The 12935-nt window shown below is 43.8% G+C and overlaps 1 protein-coding gene across 2 annotated transcripts in view; it reads left to right on the forward strand.

The window, feature by feature from the left end:
* The first annotated feature begins 5225 nt into the window (after positions 1 to 5225).
* The window catches only part of Il13ra1 (interleukin 13 receptor, alpha 1), a 70351-nt gene continuing 62641 nt past the window's right edge, over positions 5226 to 12935 (forward strand). For both annotated transcript variants that reach the window (XM_013019690.1, XM_013019691.1), the window contains exon 1: positions 5226 to 5405. In XM_013019690.1, the coding sequence (XP_012875144.1) occupies positions 5339 to 5405 (67 nt within the window). In that variant the 5' untranslated portion in view covers positions 5226 to 5338. The remainder of the gene's footprint in view (positions 5406 to 12935) is intronic.

The raw sequence follows: 12935 nt of genomic DNA on the forward strand, positions 1-12935 counted from the left end.
AGACCCTGGATTCAATCCTCAGCACCAGAAAACAAATAGGCAATTCCAGCTACATTTGTATGTCCTACTAAATGTGTCCCACAGATGAATGTATTTGTCATTAGTCTGTTTGTTTTTGGCATCCTTCTCTTAGGAACTTCCCATTAGGAGAAATTGTTTCCATTTATTCATCGGTTGGTATCCACAATACCTAACAAAGTACTATTTATTTATTCAGCAAAATGTATTTATTAAGCAAGTGCTATATGCTAGGCACAGTTCTGAGTTTTTAATCTCCAATTAATCACCACCAAAAAAAACAGAAGTAAAGCTGGCACCAGTAGGCTGAGCTCTGAAGCTCATGGTTCAAAGCCAGCTCAGGCAGGAAAGTCTATGAGACTCATTGCTAATTAATCACAGAAAAAGCCAAAAGTGATGCTGTGGCTCAATGGTAGAGTACTAACTTTCAGCAAAAAGAAGCTCAGGGAGAGTGGCCATGCCCAGAGTTCAAGCCCCAGGATGAGCAAAAAATAAAATTAAGGGACAGCACCTAGGTCCTAAATTCAAGTACACACACGCACACACACGTGCACTCGCACGCGCGCGAGCGCGTAAAAAGTATTTTAGCTTAGGATTTCTTAACTTTGGGACTGTTGCACAGAGATTTTGAGCAGGTTAAATCTTTGCTGTGGGGCTGACTTTGTGCATTTCAGATGCTTAGCAACATCCCTGGCCTCCACTCACTACATAGCAGGAGCACCCCTCTCCCGCTAGTCATGACAACCAGAAAAATCCCTAGGCAGAACAGTCACTCTGGCTGGAAGGCATTATTAAAGTCAGGAGGACTTCCACCCCCTTTTCCTTTTCATTCATTGCAGTGGGAATGAATTTGAATTTTGGTTAATAGAAGGTGAAAGATCCTTTGTGAGATTTTTTTTCCCTGAGAGAACCAGCTTTATCAGCCAAACTCATAGAGTATGTTGGTGTCTGTGTCCTTCCTTTTTTTTCTTCTTGATAGGGTTTGAACTCAGAGTCTTGCACTTGTGAAGCAGGTATTCTAACACTTGAGCCATTGTGAGAACTCAAGAGCCCTGTGGGGGCTGTGACTGGCTGCAGGAAAATTGACTGGTGTTTGAATGCTACCAGTAGAAAACACAGATTGTGTGTCAGTGTTTGACTTTCTGCAGCAATCCTGTAAAAAGACAGGAGGAATCCTGTATTTACTTATCTCAGTGATTCCTGCCATCCTTGATCTAATGGCCCACCTCAGTACTTCCCTGATTCCTTGTTCTCTACTTCTTAGAATGTGCCATTTTTGTTAATTTTCTTGTAACTCCGTTAAAGCTACCCTTACCTCCCTGCAATCTGAGCATATAAAAAGCAGAGGTTGAGAGGTTATATGGGCAGTTTTACTTTTTCTGTTGGTCAAAATTCATTCTTCCCAGGGCTGGGAATATGGCTTCATGGAAGAGTGCTTGCCTAGCATGCATGAAGCCCGGGGTTCGATTCCTCAGTACCACATAAACAGAATACGCTGGAAGTAGCACTGCTGCTCAAGTAGTAGAGTGTTAGTGTTGAGCACAGAGGGGGTCAGGGACAAAGTCCAAGTCCTAGGACCAGCAAAAAAAAATCATTTCTCCCCAAAGATAAAATAATTATAATTCACTGCATGGTCTTTTCTTCATTCATTACCCTCAGAAACTGCTAGTTGGAACTGCCAAGCCCTAGCATCTGTAACCCGTGTCCTTTGAACTCCTGAGGATATTTCTTACTGTCTAGAGGGATACCTGAGTTTTGGAAAGAGTAGAAGCTTTCTTTCCTGTCAAATATCTTGTCTTTGTACCTTTCCACCATTATTTATAGAAAAGGGAGAAGCCTCCATGAGAAATATGATTAGAACAGCTAAAAAAAATGGCATAGATTCATGGATTAGCCCAGAACTTCTGCCATCAATCGCCAAAGTTTGCAAGAAGTCACAGGTAGTCTCATGCTCAAATCAGCAGGGCTCCAAGGGTTAACATTGCTGTTGTCTTAAGATTTTGATTACTCAAAGCCAAACTGTGACTTGTTTGTTTACTGCAGTTCCTGGAAAGCTTTCCATCTGTCTTCATCTTGTTGACCAGGGGCAGTGGCCAAATTCAAACTGCATATTTGCACAAAAGTACACAAAGAGTACACATAATGGTTTTATGACACAGAAACAGAATTCTTAACCTTCCTGTCTTCCTTAAAACTTCACCTTAAAAAATTGGTGTTGGATCTTTAGGGTCAGAAAGAAAGAGAACTGGTTATATAGTCTTACTCAAGGACAGTAGGCCAGAATTAGCTTGGTGAAAGGAAAGCAGGTCCCTCACCACACATTTGTTTTCTTCCTTCCACTATTTGAGTTCTCAGGGCTCCTGATATATCACAACTTTCAGTTTCACATGTACTGCCATTATAGGCCATGTTATATTAAACGCTTGCTTGCTCCTATGCCAGGCAGTGCCTGTCATAGCAGTCAGCCAGTCCTCAGGGGTTCCTTTCTAACTGGAGACTCCTTTTAAGGCAGATGACATAACATTTTAGAAATGTTATTACAAACTTATTGGATAATGTTTATAGCAAATGTCAACAAGTATAGGTCTGAGGTGAAGGGGGGCAGGGAGGCCTTGGAGAAGAGAGTAGTGACCTATTTACAGAGGGATTTAAAAACTAATAGTAGCCAGGCACCGGTGGCTCATGTCTGTAACCCCTAGCTACTCAGGAGGCTGAGATCTGAGGATCAGGGTTCAAAGCCAGCCTGGGCAGGAAAGTCTGTGAGACTCTTATCTCCATTAACCACCAGAAAGCCAGAAGTGGCGCTGTGGCTCAATTGGTTAGAACACTAGCCTTCAGCTGAAGAGCTGAGGGACAACGCCCAAGCCCAGAGTTCAAGCCCCACAATTCAACTCACAAAAAAAAAACCCTAATAATAATGTATCTAATTCTACAGACTATGATGGTTGTTCTCATAAACATTTTATTCAGTCTCATATATATATATATATATATATACATACACACGTGTATACACACACATATATTACTGAAAGGATTTATACTGAACCTTTAACTGCAATCACTATCCCAAGATTCAGTGCAAGTAGGCTTTCCTTCTAGAACCCTTTGTTGCCCCTTCCATAGTTGTTGTTGTTGCTGTTGTTTTTTGAGGGTGCTGGGAATGGAACCCAGAGCCTAGCGTGCTAAGCACATACTCTATCCCTGAAAGACACACCTTCCTCCCCAGCCAGAGTTTGTATTTAAAAACTGTCTTCCACATTTACTGGAAGGTCTTTATAAATATTTATTGAACCTGAGGACTTTCATTCCAAGAGCATAGTCTTTGTTTGGCTACGTTAAACATTGCAGTGGCCTCTGGGTAAGGTCAAGACTAGATATAAGGCTTTTTATTATTGTGTGTGTGTGTGTGTTTATGTGTGCATGCATGTGTGTGCACACTAGCATGTATACATGTGCTCTCCACAAGTATTCTACCACTAAGGTACACTCCTAACCCTTATTGCTCTATTTATTTTTACAACTTGTTTCAGGTGTACATATAGGCTTAATTTGAATAGTAGACACCTTCATTAGTCATCATTCATCCTGACTTGGCTTTTTCAGAAGAGTGACAGAAGATATGCTTGTTTCAATTATGTCTTAATCCCCAACCTACTAAGGTAACAAGGAAGTGGTACCTGACATAGCAAAAATGACTTTGTAAATATGACTCAATCAAATCTTCTGAGATGAAAGAGATTATTGTGGATCATTTGGTAGGCTTAGCATAATCACAAGGTTGAAATCATTCAGGATTTTTCCTTTTGGATTTTTTTGAGGCTGGGTCTTGCTATGTAGCTGAGGCTGGCCTTGAACTCCAAACCCTCATGCTTCACCGTCCTGTGTGCTGGGATTACAGGCTTGTACCACCAAGCTAGACCCTAAGGGGTCTTCTTTCTAAGGGGAAATCAAGACAGGCGGGTCAGAGCCAAAGAAAGAAATGTGAAAGGGGAATACTCAGGGGTCTGGCCACACAGCAACAAGCCAAAGAATGTGGCTGTGTCTAGAAGCTGAAAAATATGGGAAACAGATTCTCCCATAGAATTCCCAGAACTGTAACCTTGCCTACACCTTAGTTTTAGCTCAGTGAAAAATCTGACCATGGGAGTTCTAAGACAATCAAACCATTTGAAGTTGCAAGATTTCTAGTGATTTGTTCCATCAGGAAGGAAATTCATGATTGTCATTTTCCTTCCTCCCCAACCTCACTGACCCTCACAGGCACCCAATATCATGTTCTGAATATGTGGTCTCGTGAGTGTATAATGTCGTGTGCTTTCAAAAATGCAGATACGTCGCATGATACTTGGAATGCTCTTTTAAAAATCTCACTCAAGCTGGGTACCAGTTATGGCTCATGCCTGTAATCCTAGCTATTCAGGAGGCTGAGCTCTGAGGATCGTAGTTCAAATGCAGCTTAGGCAGGAAAGTTCATGAGACTCTTATCGCCAATTACCCACCAAAAAGTCAGAAGCGGAGCTGTGGCTCAAAGTGGTAGAGCCAGTGTCAGCTTTGAGCAAACAAGCTAAGGTGTAGTACTTGGGGCCTGAGTTAAAGTTCCAGGATCTGAAAAAAAAAGCAAGCAAGCAAGCAAGAAAGAAACAGAAAGAAATCTGAGTTAATCTGATATATGAACAGGTTTCAAATACACAATTTGGCTTTTTTATAAAGCACTGAGCCATGTCCCCTTTGTGGCCTTTCAAGTCCTCCTAATGAAGTAGGACTGCTTATAGTAATTGCCTTTGAGTCAGAGCTTACACAACAAAAGGCTCAGGGGGCCAAGCCTGGTAGCCAGGTTTCCAGAGTCCCAGGCTGAGGTTCTTTCTCTAGATGACCCAGCCCTGGTGTTCACAAGCCTTTGGGCCCCTCCGCTGCCCCACTACCATGACTCCAGCATAGTTGCCTGGTGGCCGCAAGGAAGGAGGGCAGCAGCTGGGGAGGCTGTGGAGCTGGGCTGCGATGTGGTTGAGGAAATTGTGTTTGGTCCGAGAAGGGACTCGGGACAGGCAGGTGCAGGGCGTCAGGGCTGTGCCAGGTGTGGCATCCGCGACGCCCCGCCCCCCAGCGCCTGCGCTGCACGGCTCAGGTAACCTGCGGCCGTGGGCGGGGCGTCTTTCCCGTCTGGACCGCCCCCTAAGCCTCCAGGGCGGCGGAGCCGGGAAGTGGGAGCGGGAGGCGAGGGGAAAGGCGAGGAGCTGAACCGAGCGGTGGAGGCGGAGACTCCTCAGGCTGGGCCAAGCCGGCCTCCGCGGCGACGCGAGGCGAGGCGAGGGGCTGCATGGAGCGGCCGGCACGGCTCTGCGGACTGTGGGCACTGCTGCTCTGCGCAAACGCCGAGCTCTCAGGTGAGTGCGTGTGACTCCGCGTCGCCAGTGGCGGCCGGGGGGAATTGAGGGAGGTGGTCGCAACCGAAAGGCCCGCGAAGGAGGACCCCCGGGGTCGGGCGGTACGACGGGATGCGACGCGACGAGTGCTTGAGAGTTGGCCTCGAGACCCTCTGTAGAATTCGGCCATCTCAGCCTGGCAGGCTTTAGCGCTCCGACTGCACTGGACGTGAGGGACCCGGGAGCGGCGGCGGGGTTTTCCCAAGCGCGCTGGCGGAGTCCGAGGACAGCGAATTGCCGGATCCTCACTTCCCGTGCGCAGTTGGGAAGAACCCTGGGGAGAGGGGGCAGGCGCCTGGGGGCGGGACTAAAATATGTGGGTGACTTTGCTTGTGAGCTTCAGATGATAGGGGGACGAGAATGACAGACCAACACGGGCCAGGATCCCAGCTCAGGCAAGCTGGGAACTTTCTGGGTCGCGAAGATGGTTTCTCGGGAGTTGAGCAGTGGATGTGGAACAGAACCTCGGAAGGTCCCGCCCCTGTAGAAACACGATGTGAGAACATCTGCACTTTCTCCACGTCCACAGAGAAACCCCCACGCAGCATTCTGGCAGGTGCCCCCCAATCCTTTAATAAACTTTATATTTTAGAATAATCTCAAGTTTATGGGAAATGCAAAGATAGTTCAGGAAGTTTCTGTATTCACCACACTCTTGTGCAGCAACGTTGAATTGATCCACTTGGCTGACTTGCTGGGAAAATTGAACGTTAATAATGTCTTCATGGGCTGTGCCTGACACGCGTGGCCTCGGGGCATTTTGGATTATAGTGGTAGCTCCGTGTTTCATAAATTATATTTATTGACTGATTGCATTTTAAGTAGTTATAACTTATTTTTTAAATCATCATACATGAATACTACGAAGGGTTGCATTGGGATAATTCCATACATGTGTATAGTGTATTAGGAACAAGTTCACCCCGTCCATTATGTTCCCATCCCCCTCTCTTCTCTCCCCTTTAACAAACACTGTCTGGAAAGTTTCATTATGATATATATATAGAGAGAGACAGACAGACAGACAGACAGACAGACAGAGACAGAGAGAGAATCCTCTTCACCATCAATATTTGACTTTTTGAGCTTAAGATCTTGCTATGTAGCTCCTGCTGGTTTGGAGCTTCACATCATCCTGCCTCTGCCACCAGAATGCTAGGATTACAGGTGTGCACCACCACACCCAGCTTATAGGTTTTATTATCACATAGGCCAACAGTTTGCTTATTGCATTGTGACTAGTGTGCTGTGTTTTGAAAATCAAGTCTAAAATGTAATTAAGAAATTTCCATGCTATCCACTGATTCCATCAACAGCATGAGCTCTGGCAGGCAGTGTTTTAGGGGGCTAGGAATGTTTCTGTGAGCCCAAGGGACTAAGCCCCTGCCTTGTGGAGCGAATGTGCTGTTGACAGAGAGACAGAAAATGTAAAATGCTTGCATTGTGATACCAAATATGGAACAGACTTTGTCATTGTAAATAGAGTGGGAGGGTGTCTCTGAAAAGGTGACATGTGGTAGAGACCTATGCTTGTAGTTTGTAAATCCATGTATTTTGTTTGGGGCTGGTCTTGGGGATTGAACCCAGAACGTGTGTGTGTGTGTGTGTGTGTGTGTGTGTGTGTGTGTGTGTGTGTGTTTTCAAGGCTACTGTTCTACCACTTGAGCCAAAGCTCCATTTCGGGCTTTTTGTGGTTAATTAGGGATAAGAGTCTCAGGGACTCTCCTACCCAGGCTGGCTTTGAACCTCAATCCTTAGATCTCAGCTTCCTGCCCGAGTAGCTATGATTACAGACATGAGCCATCAGTCAGTCAATATTTTTGTTGTGCTGCTGGGAATGGAACTAAGAGTCTCATACATGGCTAGGCAAGTGCTCTGCCATCTGAACTACACCATCACCTTTCAATACTTATTCACATGTTTGCTTTGTTTAATGCTAAATCAAGCTCAGAAAGTACTTAGGACCTTAGCGAATTACCACAGTGCATGCCTCCGAAGCACCTTTAGTTTCTTTGGTGACACGTGATTTACATACACATATGGGGAAACTGCAGTCGACAAATAGGAAGAGACTTAACTAACATCACCCATTTCATTACTCCATGTGCCACTCCAGCATCCTCCCTCCTACAACCTCTCACCCCCACACAGCTGAAACAATAGCTGGCCTTTGACACAATACTGTCAACACCTAACTTAGTTTTGTCACAGTGGTTTGTTGGTAACTTGGTTACTTAGAATGTAGAAACTCTCCCCATTCAAAGTCTCAAAGGCATGGTAGAGAAAGCATTCAATATTATTAGATACTCTGATTTGAATTTCAGTGCTTCTGATGCTTTCTGCTAGAAGACTCTGAGCTAGTCATTTTCTCCTCTCTGTGCCACAGTTTTATCAGTGAAATGAAGAAGCTGAACTCCTTAATTTTGAAGTGTTCCAGTCCTGATCTTCTAGAGTGTTTAGAAATGATTCGGTGCTGGGTATGGTGACACCTGTAATTCCAGGTGACACCTGTAGAGGCAGAGGGTGATGAGTTTTAAGCCTATATGGGTTATATACAAAGACTCTCTTAAAAGAACACAGAACACCTGAAAACTATTGTCACACAAACTAAATGATCACTGGTGATTTCAACATGGTAAATTTCCTTAGAGTAGAAATTTATGAAAATAAATTCGATTGATAAGATTAAAAAAAATCTGAAGCCAGAAGACTGATAAGGTTACCAACTTAGTCTGTAACTCAATAGAGCCCACATTGGGCATGTCTTAATAATAGCTAGCATTTATATACTGTTTACTCTGCCTTTCGATTTTCTAAGTGCTTTGCTTATCTTTCATTTAATCCTTACAAACAACCCTAGCTGTGGCACAGTAGGGCTGAGACTCTTCTTTAAACAGAGTGGAGAAACTAGTCTTCTAACCCCAGCAGCCTGAGAGGCCATGTCCTTCACTGCTGAACTTAGTGCCTCTAATTGGGATTGAGGGGAGTCCTTGGCTGACAGAAAAATGGGGTGGTCCCAAGGTAGCAGGAAAAGACTGGTCAGGACCCTTGAAATTATGTGCAGAGGATTTATGAAGAAGCCAGTGAGCCAGGCACTATTGGCTCATGCCTATAATCCTAGCTGCTCAGGAGGCTGGGCAGGAAAGTATGTGAGACATTTTTTGGTATTTGGCTTTTGGTTTTTTTTTTTTTTGGCAGTTGGGGAGCTTAAACTCAGGGCCTGGACTCTGTCCTTGAGCTCTTTTGCTCAAGGCAGGCACTCTACCACTTTGAGGTACAGCTCTATTTCTAGTTTTTAGATATTTAAATGAACTTTTCCTACCTGGGCTGGCTTTGAACTGAGACCATTAGATCTCAGCCTCCTGAGTAGCTAGGATTACAACTGTGAGCCACCATCACCTAAGTATTGTGAGACTCTTATCTCCAGGTTATGACCAGAAAACAGGAGGTGGAGCTGTGTCTCAAAGTGCTAGAGTGTTCACCTTGAACAGAATTGCTAAGGGACAGTTCCCAGGCCCTAAGTTCAAGCCCCATGACTGAAAAAAAATAGCAGCAAGTGGTCATATATTACATACTGACTTTATAGTGGACCATGTACTGCAAGCAGTAAGTGTCCATAGGCAAACAGAAGAGAGGAAGCTATGGAGGTTAATAGTTGTACAGAAGAGCTCAGACTTAAGCTAGACCTTCAGAAAGGGTGGGATTTGAGAAGGTAGAGACATGATTTCCCATGTAGGGGGATTGTAAGAGCAGAGAACCAGGAGCCTGGCTTGGCAGGAAGCAATGTTGGCAAAATCAATCCACATAGAAAAATGTTACTTGTTCTTGGAGGCCCTGGGTAGTGTGCAACCTGAGGGAGATGACACTGGAGGAGAAGCAAGAAAGGACACTTGTTTTAGTGGGGGAGCCACTGAACTTCCATGGGAATCATGGGGTACAGGGGTCCATTTGAAAGATATGCTGTGTTGAGCTAGGTTCCCAAGGCTCACATGTGCAATCTTACTTAAGAGACTGAGATGTACAAGATTGCAATTTGAGGCCAGCCTGAGCAGTAAAAGTTTATATTAGACTCCATCCCAAATAACCAGCATAAAGCAGGGCTGGAAGTGTGGCTCAAGTGGGACTGCATCAGACAAATAAGCATGAGCTAACATGAGGCTGTAAGTCCAAACCTCAGTACTGCCCCCCCCATAAAACAAATGTACTGTGTTGTAAATGTATGGTAATTCAAAAAAAAAGGTGGAGGGAAGAGGAGAGAAAGATGTACTGTGGGCTAGGCATGGTGGCTCACATCTGTAATCCTAGCTACTTAGGAGGTAGAAGGATCACAGTTTGAGGCTGGTCTGGGTCAAAAGTTGGCAACACTCCATCTCAACAGGAAGTTCTGCATGTGTGTGAGCATGTCATTCCAGCTACAGAGGAATTGTAAATAGGAAGATCACTGTCCAGAACTGACCAGGAATAAATGCAAAAAATGAAAGCAAAAAGATATGGCTCAAGTGACAGAGCACTTGTCTTATGATCCAGTCCTTGGGTTTATAGTCAGTGAAAACAAAAGGGAATGTAGGAAAGGAGGGAGGGAAGGAAGAAGGGAATTAGGGATGGAGGGCAGGAAAGAGGCAGGTAGGAAGGAAAGGAAGGGATGGAAGTGAAGGAACGAGAAAGGAAAGAAAAGAAAAAAGGAAAAGGAACAAGAAAGAAAAAAGGAAGATGTGCTGTGTACACCTCCATACTTATGTCCACCCACTTTGGAGGGCTCAACAGAGCATTTTAGTGTGATTGGACTGATTCAGAAAGATGTTGCAAGAAAAAAATAGACTGGAGTTGATGACTGAGTGGATGTGAGGAAAGAAGCCCGATGACTCACATGTGATTTGGGATTTCTTTAATTTTTCCCGAAATATGCATATCTCTGCCAGCTCCTGACATTGGACAGGAGAAAGCAAAAGCTGTAAGCCAAGCAAAAATCCCTATCACTCATCACCATAATATCAATTTTGTTAACTTCTTATTCACACAGGACACTGTGATATGGTGAGGGCTTGGGATTTACAGGATTTGTTGTTGTTGTTTTGTTTTTGGTGCTGATGCTGGGGTTTGAATTCAGGAGCCTGTGTGCCTGAGCTTTTGTGTTCAAAGCTGGCACTCTACCACTTGAGCCACAGCTCCATTTCTGGCTTTTTGGTAGTTAACTGGAGATGAGAGTCTCACAGATTTTCCTGCCCAGGCTAGCTTCTAACTGTGATCCTCAGATCTCAGCTTCCTGATTAGCTAGGATGACAGGCATAAACCACCGGCAGCCGGCTGGGGTTTGCCGGCTGGAAGAATCTTCTTCCTCCTTCCCACTTCCCTTTATGAAGTCAGTGGTCAACCACTAAGAAACCTAAGGAGGGCAAAAAGAGATATATGTTCTGTCCCAAAGCCTGAGAGTACAAAGAAGTTTCACAGAAAACCAAGCAACTGCTGAGAAGCATTTTTGTCCCAAAGAAAACAGCTAGGCTTCAGTAGTAGTTCTGATGCTAGGGCCCTGTTCTAAGCACTTTACCTGTAATGACTCATGCAGACCTTTTAGTAGTACCCTTTGCAATAGGTTACTATTATCATCCTCATGTTGTAGATGAGAAAATGAGAAACACATTAAGTAACTTGCCAACAGGACAGGGATATGAACTTGGCAGTTTGGCTACATAGTCTATGCTTCAAATCACTACACTACCTGAAATGTAAAGACCAGTTAGATGCTTTTTTTCTGGTCTTGAGGCTTGAACCCTACCTCTGGGTGGTTTCCCTGAGCTCTTTTGCCCAAGGGATGCATTCTACTACTTGAGCCACAGCATCACTTGCGGCTTTTTCTGTGATTAATTGGAGATAAGAGTCTCACAGACTTTCCTGCTGGGGCTGACTCTGAACCTTGATCCTCAGATCTCAACCTCCTGAGTAGCTAGGATTACAGGCATGAGCCACTGGTGCCTGGCTAACCTAGATACCTTAGTAAGTGTAGTCACCACTTATATATGTATATGTCTAGGTATATTATACACATAAATCACATGTATTTTCTAGTTAAACATTTGGAGATTGTATTTTTAAGTGTCTCTATGTGTGTGTTATTTTTTCTGGTGCTAGGAATTGAACTCAGGGTCTTACACATGCAGGGCATGCTGAATTATGTTCATAACCCTGCATATTTTTTTTACTATGGTAAAATATAGATGATCCTTAACTTTAATCATGGTCTTATGATTTTTCACCTTTACACTGATGTGAAATAAGTACACATTAATAGAAATCTGACTTTGCACTTTGAATTTTAATCTTTTCAATAAATTCAACGTTTTATGATAAAATAGAGTTTGTGTTAGATGATTTTACCCAACTATGAGCTAACGTAACTTGTTGATATAGACTAAATGGAGATATTAGGTAGGTTAGGTTATTAAACTTCTTTTATTTTCTATTTTATTTTTATTATTTTTATTTTTATTATTTGTAGATTGTGGTGCTTGAATTTGGGGCCTGCATGCTGTATCTAAGTTCTTTGCTCAAATCTAGAGCTCTACCACTTTGAGCCATAGCTCTACTTCTTGTTTTCTGGTGGTTATTTGGAGATAAGAGTCTCACAGACTTTTCTGCCTGGGCTGACTTTGAGCTGTGATCCTCAGACCTCAGCCTCCTGAGTAGCAGGATTATAGGCATGAGCCACCAGTGTCCATCTAAAAACACTATTCTTTTGTTGTTGTTGTTGGTTGTGGGGCTTGAACTCAGGGTCTGGGCACTGTCTCTTATTTATAAAATCAGTTTTTCTCAGCAATTTTTCCCCCAGTGCTAGGGATCATACCGAAAGTCTCTCACATGTAAGTGAGGCACTCTACCATTATATCCATCAGTCAGTCTCACTCTGTTGCCCAGGAAGATTCTGGTACTCTTAGATTCAAGCACTATTCCCACCTTACTCTCCTGAGTACTGTACCTTGGATTACAGAGTGCCCAGTGCAAATGTATTTTCTTAACATTCCCAAATAGTTTTGGTTGTATTGAGATATAACTGCATCTTAAATAGAGGAACCTTTACATACAACATAATATTTTCCAGCTTGTCAATTTTTCTTATGCCCATTATGAGGCTTGAACTCAGGGCCCGAGTGTTGTCCCTGAGCTTTTTTGCTCAGACTATTGCTCTGACACTTCAGCCATAACTCTACTTCCTGCTTTGACGTGCTAATTGGAGAGAATATTCTCCTGCCTTGAGCCGGCTTTGAACTGTGATCCTCAATCTGAGTAGCTAGGATTACAGATGTGAGCCATTGGCACCTGGCTCAGTTTTTTCTTTTGTTACTTGTGATTTTAGTGTCACATTTAGGAAATCAATGCTGAATTCAATGGACTTTCTTTCTTATTTTCTTTTTTTGTCAGTCATGGGGCTTGAACTCTGGGCCTGGGCACTGTCCCTCAGCTCTTCAGCTCAAGGTGAGCACTCTACCACTTGAGCCA

The sequence above is a fragment of the Dipodomys ordii genome, unplaced genomic scaffold (assembly GCF_000151885.1).
Source record: "Dipodomys ordii isolate 6190 unplaced genomic scaffold, Dord_2.0 Scaffold47, whole genome shotgun sequence".
Lineage (NCBI taxonomy): Eukaryota > Metazoa > Chordata > Mammalia > Rodentia > Heteromyidae > Dipodomys > Dipodomys ordii.